At 41.6% G+C, this 15,179-nt stretch overlaps 2 protein-coding genes across 5 annotated transcripts in view; one reads left to right on the forward strand and one right to left on the reverse strand.

Moving 5' to 3' along the window:
• Positions 1-15,179, reverse strand: part of LOC121444776 (CTP synthase 2) — a 123,781-nt gene that overhangs the window by 54,648 nt on the left and 53,954 nt on the right. The window lies entirely within an intron of this gene.
• LOC121444777 (protein S100-G-like) lies at positions 3,958-5,845 on the forward strand. Of its 2 annotated transcripts, none has more exons than XM_041646697.1 (3): positions 3,958-4,044; positions 4,341-4,484; positions 5,637-5,845. In XM_041646697.1, exons 2-3 carry the CDS (start codon positions 4,350-4,352, stop codon positions 5,739-5,741), a joined length of 240 nt encoding a protein of 79 aa, XP_041502631.1. In that variant the 5' UTR covers positions 3,958-4,044; positions 4,341-4,349; the 3' UTR covers positions 5,742-5,845. The 2 variants fall into 2 exon arrangements, with proteins under 2 accessions (XP_041502631.1, XP_041502630.1); XM_041646696.1 differs by having other exon boundaries at positions 3,958-4,032.

Here is a 15,179-nt window from a genome sequence, read left to right on the forward strand (position 1 = left end):
AAGCAGCGTCAGGAATCCCATGCTGTCCCTTCTGTACATCTATATATAGATAGACCAAAGGAACAGCACCTATTTCATAGTGTTGCTACAATGATTTCAGGAGGCTGCAGAAGTTGAGTGTCCATAGTATAAAAACAAAACAAAACAAAAGCCCTCAGTAAGCACTGGCTCCTATGCGGAGGCCTCTGGGGACTCAGAACTAAAGACTATCACAGGCAGGACTTGCACACCTCAGGCAAAGGCTGGAAGTAAAAAGGAAAATGAACTCTGATGGTCCAGAGAAGATAGGTACCACATAAAAGTCAAGTAAGCGAAACAGGTATGCTGTCACTTTTAGGGACAACTAAAATTAAGTTATCCTTTTAAATAACTAAAATTTAGTTCCTTAGAAAGGATGGGTTCAGATATTTTAAATTTCAAAGTCAAGGATAACATACAATTGCATTTCACATCCACCTTGTGTTGTGGGGACTTGGTCATTAGTAACACTAATACATTTTGTAATACGAAATGAAGTTATTTTTTAGACAAGGTCTCCTGTAGCCCAGGCTGGCCTCAAACTCCCTATATGTAGCAGAGGAGGACCTTAAACTTCTGATTCTCCTTCCTCCACCTCCCAAGTGCTAGGATTATAGGTGTGCACCATATAGGCCAAAAGTCATTTAGGCTACACATCTCATTTCAAGGGAAAATCTCTGCTCAAAGTGACCTAATGCTGCCTGTCAGAACTCAGGCTTGTAGCAAATAGCAAATGCTAACAGAACTTGACAAATACCTTGTGCTTCTTCTCATACTTTTGCATGCTCATATCCTCCAGTGATATCTCTCTTGTCTTCTTTCTATTTTTTTTCTTAGTACACTGGTAACCCAGAAGTTAGAAACACAAAATCCACCAATAGTCTCATGAAACATTAACTAACAACGTATGGAAACATGCCATAAATGCAGGGTGTGTTCAAAAGAGTGTGCTTAGAAATGAGAGAAATGGAAAGAATGACAGGTACAAGGTTGGTAATGGAAAAATGGGGAGGCAAAGGTTAAGTAGCACCTCTCTGTTCAATTGCTTGATCTTTGGACAGAATTTTTTTACCCCCTCAAGAAGACTCTGAGTGCCTGCAGCTTAGCTTCTGTGACCGTGTTATTCTGCTCAAAATCAAGAGCATAGACTGTCTGAAGAAGAAAAGTCCTTTGGGCTGGGTATGTAGCTTAGTTGGTAGAGTGCTTGCTCGGCATGCATGAAGCCATGGGTTCCATCCCCACACCACATAAACTAGACATGGATTTTGTGCATTATGTATTTGTTATACTTTTACAAATCATATATTCCATATGATATGAAGAAAGTATGCTATATAAAACATCTGCCATATAATCTACTGATATTTAGATTATATGTAGTGATTAAAATCAGTTTTTTTCAATATAGGCACAAGAAATATCACACCAACTCCCATCAGTTTTAGCTTCAAAATGATCATTTGAGAAAACAATTGAGATTGAAATATGCCGTGATAACACCACTGAGGCTCTACAGAAAAAAGTTCTTGTCCTTAGGAAACCAGTGAGATTCCACAACTTATCCTCAGAGAATTGATGAGGAGGAAACTATTGGCCAGAAAAAGCAGATGTGGATCGCTTCTCGGCCTTTTGGCTAAGATCAAGTGTAGTAAAAAGCACATGTGGAAATGTTTACAGGTAGAGTCTAATCAAAAGGTAGAGTTCTGTATTATTCTTGCCACTTTGCTTTAGATGTAAAACAAAACGAAATAAAAACCCTTAAAGATGTTGGAGTGGGGCAATCAGTCAGGAGGACTGAGATAGAAGGACCAGGAAGAAGTTCAAGGATAGCCTGGACTACATTGTGAGCTGGGATAAATAAAAAGATCCCATCTCAAAAGCCAACAGCAACAATAACAAAAGACATTGGAGGAAAAACTATGTTCTTACTATGATGAGTCACAAAAGCTCACTTCCTCCCAATAGACTAGAACTTACACGCAAGCAAACAAAAACACTGGAAATTTTCTAAAACCTTTGAAAAAACATTGCCAAAATCAAAATATTATTGTGTAAAATCATCAAGTAAAAACAATGCCAGCTGGACATGGTAGCCTACCCCTACAATCCTAGCACTGCTGGGATAGAGGCAGAAAGATCAGGAGTTCAAGGTTATCCTTGGTCAGACTGGGCCTCGTGAGAGACCCTGGCTCCAAAAATAAGCAAATAAATAAGGATTTGGAGACACAGCTCAATGCCTAAGAGCACCTGTGCATAAGCATGAGGCTCTGAGTAGGAATCCCATCACCCATGGAATAGGTCAGGGCTGGCTGTGTGTGTGCCTGTAATGCCAGCACTATGGGGGTGGGGAGCAAAGAAGGGGTTCACTGGCCTTGCTGACTACCAACCTAGCTCAGGTTCCATGACAGACCCTATCTCAAGGGAACAAGGCGGAAGATTGATAGAGCACCTGACACACTATACAACTATACACATGTGTACATATGCACACACACACATATATACATAGATATATATACATACATACACACAGTAGACAGACAGACCTACCTGCCTACCTACTGACAGGCTAACCTACAATGCCAGTAACTCCAATAAGTGGGTTAATACACAAGTCTGTACTGGAGTCATATAAACTGCAATACAACACCCAAAACCTATAGAATGATAAGTGCTCAAGAATGACCAGAATCGTGTAAGCAACATCATAGCATCTCACATTTGTTATCCAATGTAAATAAGGTCCTAGAGTTTTCGAGGTGAAAAACATCTGAGCAAAGTACAGTCCAGTATTTCAAACATCAAATTGTAGGTGCTATACTGCAGGTCAGGAAAATTTTTAAATGTCCAAGTGCTTCAAAGATGTTGAAGGGCTTTTGAAATCAATCTGAAACCCCCTACCTGTGAATTATAATCAGCATTAGAGTAATGTCCCCAAGAAATGTTCTAGTTATTTTATGGGCCTCTTTCCAGAAAAAAAAAAAATCAATTTCGTCTCTAATTTCAAATATCTGGCTATTCCAAAACTTCTGAACTAGTTCCAATTGTTTAAGTGTGAGCTGAGTGTTTTCACAAGTTTTAGAATGATTTGGCAAAATATATTTTGTTACAAACAGGAGAAATATCTCCAGGCATAGTGGCATACACTGTTAATTTCAACATGGGAGGCAGGAGGCAGGAGGCAGATCGCTATAAGTTTAAGGCTCGCTTGATCTGTAAAGCAAACTCCAGGGTAGCCAGAAGTGAGGGAGGGAGAATAAAGAAGGGAGGAAGGGAGGAAGAGGGAGGGAGAGAAGGAGGAATGTAAGTATACAGAAATTTTTAAAAGCACGGATAGGAACAATAGTCAAAAAGAAAGAAAATGGCATGTTACTCAAAAATACTGCTTTGCAAAATAAAATCAGAAATTTTGATCTACCTTCCCTTTTTAGAAGGTGGGGTTTGAGATAGGGTTTTTTCTATGTAGCCCTAGCTGTCCTGGAACTCACTCTGTAGACCAGGATGACTTCAAACTCACAGAGATCCACCTGCTTCTGCCTCCTGGGTGCTGGGATTAAAGGCGTGCGCCACCACCACCTGGCCCAATTCTGCATTTTTAAAAGCCATGTAATACTGTCCCTCTGTGACAGAATTTTTTTTCTACATGGGAAGAAAAATTTTCTCAAGCCTAAATCTGCAATGTCATTGCTTTCAGAAATGTGAGCTGTGAGCAAGATCAAAATTCTATATTGGGGGGAAAAGTATTCTAAGGAAAAGAAAATCCAGGTTTTACTCTTAGGACTCTGACCTATTAAGCAACTGTTGAAGTAGCAGCTCTTTACTGGAGCTTGCCCTTAATTGAGAGTCTTACGCTTGGTTTCAGAACCCATTAATCATTACCCTTAAATAGTAAACAAAGGGGAATTTCACAATCAGGTGATGTGTCTGTAAAGACTATATAAAGGCGCTCCTCCTCGACACTTCATCAGCTTATTGCCTGCTGCTCTTCAACTCTTCCAGTGCCTGCTCTGACTGGTAAGCAGCTCGGTGAGTTCTTAACATGCCCACTGGCTTTTGCAGTGCTAGGGCTAGAACCCAGGGCTTCCAGCAGTCTAAGCAAGCGCTCTACTAACAGCTATGTTCCCTAGCTCCTAACTTGATTATTTTTAAAATACTTTAGGAGCCAATAATGCTCTCATCTACACCTCTTCTCTCTCCCTTTTCCCTGTTCTCCCCTCTGCCTTTCCCAATAAAGAGGGGGGGAGTAAAAACCTGTTGGCAGCACTTGGCATGAAAGCTCCACTTTAGCATTTTGGTAAATCTACTTTCTTCCCAATTTACAGGACAGCAGAATGAGTACCAAGAAGTCTCCCGAAGAAATGAAGAGCATTTTTGAAAAATATGCAGCCAAAGAAGGCGATCCAAACCAGCTATCAAAGGAGGAGCTGAAGCTACTGATTCAGTCAGAATTTCCCACTCTCCTGAAGGTAAGTGCATAACCTGAGCGGCCAGAGGCCACTGCCTCTGGGGGTGGGAGAGCACACACAGCTGAGAGCCTAGGGCTGAGGGCTGCCTCAGAAATACTGCCCACAGCCCTGTGGGGATATGGCCACATACAACCCAGGGCCTAGCAAAGACTAAACAGGTGCTCTGTCACAGAGCTACAGCCCAAATCCACATGATTTTTGTTTTTAGAATACACACACACACACACACACACACACACACACACACACACACAAAGCTGAAAGAAACTAACATTATAATCTGGCGTTTCCTAATTTTCTTATAGTTCACAATAACTTTGTGTATGTGTTGCTGGGACTTGAACCCAAGACCTCAGACATGCATGTGGAGATTTGTTGCATAGTAAAGAATATATACTTAACACTACTGAACTGTTCACATAAAAATAGCCAGATGAGGGACTAGAAAGATGGTTCAGCAGTTTGGAGTATTTACTATTGCTGCAGAGAACCCAGGTTCGGGATTACAGGCTTGAGCCAGGGGGCTGGAGCCAGGGGGCTGGAGAGATTGCTCAGTGGCTAAGAACACATGATGCTCTTTCCAAAAGATCTAGATTCAGATCCCAGCACTCATGTCCACCAGTAACTCACAACCACCTGTAGCTTCAAAGGATCTGATGCCATTTAATGGCCTCTAAGGGCAGCTGCACTTACATATACATGCCCACAGACAGATGCACGTACGCACGCACACACACACACACACACACACACACACACACACACACAGTATTTTTTAAATGGGGGAGGGACAAGCATTATGGTACACTCACTCATTTAATCTCAGAACTCTGAAGGCAGAGGCAGGTGGATCTCTGTTGAGTTCGAGGCTAGTCTTATCTGCATAGTGGGTTTCAGGTCATAATGAGACCCTGTCCCATAGATAAATAAAATAAAAAGGAAAGATAGAACCCAATTATGTGCCATAAAACCACCATAACAGCTGAAGCAGGCTTCGCCACACCTATTATCACATTACCAGTGGCATGTGACTGAAACCTAGGCTGCCTTCTTGGAAGGAAAATACAGTTCCTCCTAATTTCAGAGATGTGTTTCAGTATCCTATCTAAATTTTCTTCCTTACCCTATCCCATTCTTTTTATCTAATACCAGGGTGCGAGTACTCTAGACAATCTGTTTACAGAGCTGGATAAGAATGGCGATGGAGAAGTCAGTTTCGAAGAATTTCAAGCACTGATCCAAAAGATATCAACATGAAGACGCCATTAAGGAGCACCATCACCACCTAGTGATCGAATCCTTCACAGTCATAAAGATCTAGCTGTGAGACCAATATACTGTTAATAAAGCAATTTCTGAGACATGTCTCTCTTGTCAAGTACTGACTCTGGATTACTCAGATTTTAGAGTAACCTTAGCCTGATGCACCTACTTTATTTTTCTGAATTTTTTATTTGTTTTACATTTATTTATTTAGTGTGTGTTTACTGCTCACATGTACGTATGAGCAAGTTCCTGCACTAGCAGGTCACAGTACATGGATGGAGGTCAGAAGATAACATGGAGAGAAGGTTCTCTCCTACCATGTGCGACTGGGGGACCAAACTCTGGTTGTCAGACTGGGTGCTAAGTGCCTTTTTCTTCCTGAACCATCTTGTTGCCTGACTCACCTATCTTTGAGATTAAAGTCATCAGACCCTATTTAAACACGGTAGATCATACACACCAAAATAAGACTTGAAATTAGAAGGGGACACTGGAAAGATGATTTTCTGTGGGAGAAGGACATAGGAGATACAGAATAATGGGGGTGAAAGGGCTAGAAATCACCATATACATGTATGGAACCATCAAGGAATATTTTTTTTGGGGGGGGGTTGGTTTTTTGAGACAGGGTTTCTCTGTAGCTTGGGAGCCTGTCCTGGAACTCACTTTGTAGACCAGACTGGCCTTGAATTCACAGAGATCGGCCTGCCTCTGCCTCCCAAGTGCTGGGATTAAAGGCGTGAAACATCGCACTCAGCATTTTTTTTAACTTTTAAAAGTAAGAAATTTTAAATATATATTGCCAAGTATGGTGGCTCATGCTTATATATTAGCATTTGGGAGGTAGAGGCAAAAGGATTGAGTTCAAGGTCATACCCAGTTACATAAAACTTAAGGCTAGCCTGGGCTACATGACATCCTGTCTCACAAAAAGTTTTGTTATGGATTTTTTTTAAGATTTTTAAATTTTATTTTGTGTATTTGCCTGCACGTATATATGTGCATCACCTTCATACCATGCCTGTGGAGGACAGAAGAGAGTTTCAGATCCCCTGAAACTGGAGCTATAGACAGAAATGAACTGCTATGAAGGTAGGCAGAACTGGACCTGGCTCCTCTCCAAGAGCAGCAAGTACTTTTAACCTCTGAGCCATCTCCATAGCCCCTTACAAAAAGACTTTAAAATGAGGCTGGGCACATGTGGGTGGCTCAAATTAGATTTGATGAATATATATATTGACATGGTGGGAAGGAAACATGTTGGGATGGGGAGAGGTTCTGAGGAGAGTTGGAGGGTTGGTATGAACAAGACACAATGTCATATACATACATACATAAAATGTATATAAATAGTCAATAGATTTTTACTTTTTCTAAAAAGTAAACATGGGCTGGAGATAACTTAGGGGTAAAGAGTACTTGCTGCTCTTGCAGAGGACCAGGATTGGTTTCCAGCATCCACATGGTGGCTCACAACAATCTGTAACTCCAGTTGCAGGGTATCCAACACCCTCTCTGGTGCCTGTGGGTACCGGGCAAACATGGTAGTTCGCATATATACATTTAGGCAAAAACCTCACACATATTAAAAGATAAAGCAACTTTCTTCTACACATAAATATGGGGGAAAGTGGGGATATGAATGAATACAGACTATTAGAGACTGTTGGCCTACCATGTGGAAGACCCCAGGTTCTATCTGTAGCACCACCAAAGGTAAAAAGCAGGGTAAATGACAAATGTGATAGTCCCAGCACTGGATGCACAGGTAGGGGGATCTCTCTGTGGGTCTGAGATCAGCCTTGTCTACACAACAAGAACTGGGCCATCTAGAGCTACAAGGTAAAAATCTCAGAGAGCCTAAAGAGATGGATCAGTGGTTAAGAGTATATATCACTGCTGGGTGGTGGTGGCACATACCCTTAATCCCAGAAGCAGGTGGATCTTTGTGAGTTCATGAACAGCCTGTTTCACAGAGTGAGTTCCCGGACAGAGAGATTTACAAAGAGAAACCCTGTTTCAAAAACAGAAATATCTGTAGGCTTTAAAGAGAGAAGAAAAAGACTATAGAATCATAAAATAAAGTTAATGCTTTTAAAATGGGTAAAATCTTTAAAGAGACAGAGTAAAGATACTCATAGTTTTAAAGGAGTAAAGAAAAATAAGCCATGGAAAAATGGAAAATTTACAAAGTCTGGATTATGTATATTATTGTGTTGTCTTTTAATTTTTTGACTGTGGAGGAGCTAAGTACAGAGAGACATCTCATTGTAGGGACTGCTAAGTTAAACCAACATAAAGGCATCTTGATTTCAAAATTTGAGTCTAAGGATATGTTGTTTTGGAAGAGTTTCTTCTCTTGTTTCCACAGAGGATGGGGACCTGTGGATTGCTTCCAGACTGGTATGGTTTGAGGGAATAAGACCCCATCAAAGGTCACCTTGAACACCCCTCAAAAAAATTACTTCGCAAGGACACCAGAAAATGGAAGGACCTCCCTTGCTCTTTGATTGGGAGGATCAACATAGTAAAAATGGCAATTCTACCAAAAGCAATCTATAGATTCAATGCAATCCCTATCAAAATCCCATCAAAATTCTTCACAGATCTGGAGAAGACAATAATCAACTTTATATGGAAAAACAAAAAACCCAGGATAGCCATAACAATCTTATACAATAAAGGATTGTCTGGAGGCATTACCATCCCTGACTTCAAACTCTATTACAGAGCTACAGTATTGAAAACAGCTTGGTATTGGCATAAACACAGAGAAGTTGACCAATGGAATCGAATAGAAGACCCTGACTTTAACCCACAAACCTATGAACACCTGATTTTCGATAAAGGAGCTAAAAGTATACAATGGAAAAAAGAGAGCATCTTCAACAAATTGTGCTGGCAAAACTGGATGTCAATCTGTAGAAGAATGAAAATAGATCCATATCTATCGCCATGCACAAAACTCAAGTCCAAATGGATTAAAGACCTCAATATCAGTCCGAACACACTGAACCTGATAGAAGAGAAAGTGGAAAGTACTCTACAACACATGGGCACAGGAGACCACTTCCTACGTATAACCCCAGCAGCACAGACATTAAGGGCCTCATTGAATAAATGGAACCTCCTGAGACTGAGAAGCGTCTGTAAAGCAAAGGACACTGTCACTAAGACAAAAAGGCAACCCACTGACTGGGAGAAGATCTTCACCAACCCCGCAACTGACAAAGGTCTGATCTCCAAAATATATAAAGAACTCAAGAAACTAGACCGTAAAAGGCTAATCAACCCAATTATAAAATGGGGCACTGAGCTGAACAGAGAATTCTCAACAGAAGAACTTCAAATGGCCAAAAGACACTTAAGGTCATGCTCAACTTCCTTAGCAATCAGGGAAATGCAAATCAAAACAACTTTGAGATATCATCTTACACCTGTGAGAATGGCTAAAGTCAAAAACACCAACGATAACCTTTGCTGGAGAGGTTGTGGAGGAAGGGGTACCCTCATCCATTGCTGGTGGGAATGCAATCTTGTGCAACCACTATGGAAGTCAGTGTTTCGGTTTCTTAGGAAATTCGGGATCAACCTACCCCTGGACCCAGCAATACCACTCTTGGGAATATACCCAAGACATGCCCTATCATACAACAAAAGTATATGCTCAACTATGTTCATAGCAGCATCGTTTGTAATAGCCAGAACCTGGAAACAACCTAGATGCCCTTCAACGGAAGAATGGATGAAGAAAGTATGGAATATATACATATTAGAGTATTACTCAGCAGTAAAAAACAAGGACTTCTTGAATTTTGCATACAAATGGATGGAAATAGAAAACACTATCCTGAGTGAGGTAAGCCAGACCCAAAAAGAGGAACATGGGATGTACTCACTCATATTTGGTTTCTAGCCATAAATAAAGGACATTGAGCTTGTAATTCATGTTCCAAGAAAAGCTAAATAAGAAGGTGAATCCAAAGACAAACACATAGGCATCCTCCTGAATATTAACCTTCATCAGGCGATGAAAGGAGACAGAGACAGAGACCCACATTGGAGCACCGGACAGAAATCTCAAGGTCCAAATCAGGAGCAGAAGGAGAGGGAGCACGAGCAAGGAATTCAGGACCGCGAGGGGTGCACCCACACACTGAGACAATGGGGATGTTCTATCGGGAACTCACCAAGGCCAGCTGGCCTGGGTCTGAAAAATCATGAGATAAAACCGGACTCGCTGAACATAGCGGACAATGAGGACTACTGAGAACTCAAGAACAATGGCAATGGGTTTTTGATCCTACTGCACATACTGGCTTTGGGGGAGCCTAGGCAGTTTGGATGCTCACCTTACTAGACCTGGATAGAGGTGGGCGGTCCTTGGGCTTCCCACAGGTCAGGGAACCCTGATTGCTCTGCGAGCAGATGAGGGAGGGGGACTTGATCGGGGGAGGGGGAGGGAAATGGGAGGCGGTGGCGGGGAGGAGGCAGAAATCCTTAATAAATAAATAAATTTAAAAAAAAATTACTTCCCCCAACTGCTGACTGAGATGAACCTAGCACACAGGATACACCATAAAAGACCTGATTACCAGAGCCCCCAATCAGCAGGAAGAAGTTTGGACAAAACTACGCACATATTCCCAAATATTGTCTATAAATCTTTGTTTATATTTAAAGGGGGTTATGATATAGATATGCTGTAGAGATTTGCATTTGTACGGATCTTGGTTTATTGATACAAATTTAAGGTCAATTTTGTCATATGTATATGTATTTCTGATCTTCACTAAGGTATTATGTTTGTGTAGCTCATTTTAAAATGTAATATATAATTAAGAAATATAAGTTAATAGATACTCATCTATAATAGTCAAGCTTGTAGTCATGGTAGATTTTCTAGATGTTTAGAGATATAATTCAGTTAGTTAGGTATTCTTCAAATATTTCAGAGACCTTTAGAATATGGCATTTAAAATGTTTTAGTAACTTAGGACTTTTCATGACAATGAGACACATTTGCTCCTGGCAACACCAATTACTTCGAGAGGAATATGGGCATTGAAGAGGCTCCTTATAGAGTTTGGTAGCCATTTGGGCAAAACACTGCTTTTGCCCGGACTGCTTAACTGGACATGCAGGACACACAAAGAAATGACTGCTGAACTTGTCTAAAGGTGAGATGGTCCTTCAGGGTTCCTGCTTCATGAAAGAGTCTGCCAGACATTCTGCTGGACACAAAAGAAAGTGACTGACAAACTGCCAATATAGACAGAACTGTCTTTGAAATTTTCTGCTTTATGGAAAAGTCTGCTAGATACTGTGGGCCGGTAGGCTGAAGATGGGTGCCCCAATGGTATAGAAGAACTTTGGGTGACTGTCTGGGCAGAGAGATGTCTGTCAATTCTAGAATTTTGGAAATTGCTTACAATGCACTTCCTGTTTACTTAGGTAATATTATATCCTTCTGGAGTCTTTGATGAAGTTGAAGAATTTATAGTTATAGTCATAGTGTTCCTTATTTATGATAAAGAATAAAGTAGATATAAATATTGTAACTGTAATTCTTACTTGATACCTGTTTTGTTATATGTAATTTTACTATGTTAAAGTTAAAATTTTCCTTTTTATTTAAACAGAAAAGGGGAGGTGATGTGGGAATCCCCTCTGTGTGCTGTGATTACCATTAATGAATAAAGAAACTGATTTGGACCTATAGCAAGACAGAACTTAGGTAGGAAGGGAAAGTTAGGCTGAATGCTGGGAGAAAGAAAGGCAGAGTCAGAGAAATGCCATGGAGCCATCGCCAGAGATATACGTGCTGAAACTTTGCTAGTAGGCCACAACCTCATGGTAATATAAAGATTAATAGAAATTGGTTAAATTAATATGTAAGAGTTAGCCAATAAGAAGCTAGAGCTAAGGAGCCAAGCAGTGATTTAAATAATATGGTTTCTGTGTGATTATTTCAGGTCTACGCCAGCCGGGCGGACAGGACCAAGTAGCTCCCTCCTCCAACACTCCTGCTGGGGAGGCAGAGAGGTAGATTACTGGGACTCACTAGCCAGCCAGACTAGCCTACTTGGTGAGTTAATGAAAGACTAATGAGAGACCCTGTGTGTTGTAATAGGAGCAGCGGGGCTGCGTCCCCAGCACCCTGGCTACCTCGCTAGCTTATGCCCCGAAATAACAACACACAAACTGTATTCTTTTAAACACTGACTGGCCCATTAGTTTCAGCCTCTTAACCCAGTTCTAATAATCTATGTAGCACCACGAGGTGCGCTTACCAGGAAGATTCTAGCCTACGTCCATCCTGGGTCGGAGCTTCATCCCGGGAGCAGGGAGCATGGCATCTCTGCTCCAGAGAGCAGAGCTGTTGAGTCTGAGCTCACTTCTTCTTCCTCCCAGCATTCTGTTCTGTTTACTCCTCCCACCTATGTTTTAACCTATGAGGCCAAGCAGTTTCTTTATTACTTTACCAATGACCTTCCTCCATCACCTGTGTCACCAAAAAATAAGTGTACAAACCTGAGGAACACTCAAGGTTGTGTTCTGACCTCCAAAGTAGCGTCTGTCAATACACGTGTGTGTACACATACAAGTGTAAACTGGGTATGTTCATCAAGTTAGCTGCAGGCATATCCCTAGTAGCCCTGAGATGACCAGTGGACTCCACACCTACCTAGTCTGTGCCTCTAGAGAAAGGGTAGGAGGACACAGGCTAGACAGGGTCAAGCTCATCTCTGGAGTTTAGTGGCAAACGTCTTTACCCTGGAAGCCCAAGTTTGTATAAAGATCTGTTAACAACATACAGCATGGGTGGCCACATGGCACCAGGGACAAAATGAGTAGAGCTTTATGACTTGGTGGAAGAGGGGGGAAATATATTCAATTCTGCTTGGATATGTGCTAAAATATAGGATCTCAGCTGGTGGTACATACCTTTAATCCCAGCAGTTAGAAGGCTCTAGAGGTGAGGTCAACTAGCAACAGCAAAACCTTGACTCAAGCAAAACAAACAAAAGAAACCTGATGTACACACTAGAAATTTACACTCCCTGCTTCCTGAGAAAGCAATGTGACCAGATGTCTTCTACTCATATTTCCACACCTTCTGCTCGCACGTTCATGCCTTCCTGACATGATGGAATGCCCCCCTCTCAAACTGTAAAGCAATGTATACCCTTCTTCCCTTAATGTTGCTTCCTGTCATGGACTAGTCTCAACACAGAGAAAAGTAACCAAGGCATTGCACATTAGGAGGGACTGGGCAGATGGGGGCAGGGATGAAAAGTCCACTTCTCACTTGCTACCTTCTTTTGTTTGGACTTTTGAACTACAAAAAAAGAAAAATGAGGGAGCTGATGAGATTGCTCAGCAGATCAAGGCTGTTAAGCCTGACGCCCCAAGTCTGACCACCCAGGACCGACATGGTAGAAAGGGAATTAACTTCTGCAAGTTGTCCTCTGACCTTCACCTATGTCATGGGGTATGCCTGCGAGCACACACACAAAATAAGTAAATGTTTAAAAACAATACCCTTCAATTAAAAGAGAATAATTTTTAATTGCTGAGTTATTAATTTTCACAATAAGCCTCTCTGCCCTCCATCCTTCCAACAATCAGAGAACAGAGTATACTTGTCATTTTTATGATTATGGAAGTTTCTCCAATAGTCAGATCACTGAAACCTGTACTGTGTATTCAAAAACTTAAGCAACTAGTGGAAACACTTGCAGCCAAGCCTGATGACCTGGGTTCAATTCCAAGAATCCATATGGTAGAGTGAGGGAACTGACTACTGATAAAAAAAAAAAAAAAAAAAAAGCAACCAACAGTTTAAAAAAAATAGCCTAGACAAAAAGTCATTGAAGAAAAGTCTTGAAAATTGTGATTAGGGAAAGGGGATAAAAAACTGTGATTAGGAGCCCAGAGGTGGTAGTGTACACACAGCACTCAGGAGGCAGAAGTAAGTGGACCTCTGTGAGTTCAAGGACAACTTGAACTACACAGCAAGTTTCAGGACGAACAGTCAAAGTTACAAAGCAAGCCGGGCAGAGGTGGCACACGCCTTTAATCCTAGCACTGGAGAGGCAGAGGCAGAGGCATCTCTGTGAGTTTGAGGCCAGCCTAGTCTACAAGAGCAAGTTCCAGGACAGGCTCCAAAGCTACAGAGAAACCCTGTCTCGAAAAACCAAAAAAAAAAAAAAAAAAAAACCAAAACAGTAAGAGTAATAATAACAATAAAATTCTAAAAATGTAATTTCTAATCCTTCCACCAAGAAATAGAGCAGCACAACTGGGTATGTAGCTGTACTGGCTAGTTCTATGTCAACTTGACACAGCTAGAGTCATTTAGGAAAGAAGAATCCAATTGAAAAAATGCCCCCACCAGATTAGCCTGTAAGCAAGGCTGTGGGGCATTTTCTTAATTAGTGACTGATGTGGGTGGGCCCAAACCATTGTGAGTCTTGCTATGCCTGGGCAGGTGGTTCTGGATTGTATAAGAAAGTACGCTGAGCCAGCCTTGGAAAGCAAGCCAGTAAGCAACGTTTCTCTTCTGCTGCCTCGGCCTCAGTTTCTTCCTCAGGGTTCCTACCTTGAGTTCCTGACCTAATGTTCCTGGATGATAGATGAGGTAAAATAAGCCTCAACCCAACCCCCGGTTGGCTTTGGTCGCAGCGTTTAATCACAGCAATGGCAGAGGATTTTGTAGCAGCACAGAAGCTCGGGCTAAACTCTGAGCATTTCATATACTAGGAAAGCATGTTGTACCACTAAGCCACACCCACAGGCCTGACGCTGGCTTTAGTGGAACTCTGAATGATTTTACCATCAAGTTTATTACTGACTACTGGTTCGCAAAAGCTATTCTTTCCTTTCTTCGTTAGTACCGGCTCTAGAAAGAAACAAGGTTTGTTTCTGAGACTGTGAGCACCAGGTGTGGACACTGTAGACAGTCTACCAAGCCTCTAGGGTGAGATGAGCTTTCTCTATTTTGTTCAGCCAGATTTCGTTCCTGGGATAAGTAGGATCAGCCATGATTCTGACATAGTCTTAGTACCGAAACTCATTATGTAGATCAGCTACTCTCAAACTTGGCATAAACCCCCCACCTTTGCCTTCCCAGTGCTAGGATTACAGGCATGTGCCACAACACCCAGCTGGACTAGGCTTTAATGCTGTTGAACTAGAACTTCTAGTATTTAAGATTTTAATAGCTTCATTTCTGTCTTAGTTACTTTTCCTCACGCTGTGACAAAATCCCCCAACAAATCAACCTAAGAAAGGGTCACATTTCAAGGGTATGGTCCATCATTGCAAGGAAATCCTAGAAACTAGAGTTTGGGGCAGCAGTTCCCATTTCATCCACAGTCAAGAAGCAGACAGCAATGAACGCCAGTGCTCAGCTTGCCTTCTCCT

This window comes from Microtus oregoni, unplaced genomic scaffold (genome assembly GCF_018167655.1).
Source record: "Microtus oregoni isolate MIOR12 unplaced genomic scaffold, Mior012 000140F_ref0000409, whole genome shotgun sequence".
Lineage (NCBI taxonomy): Eukaryota > Metazoa > Chordata > Mammalia > Rodentia > Cricetidae > Microtus > Microtus oregoni.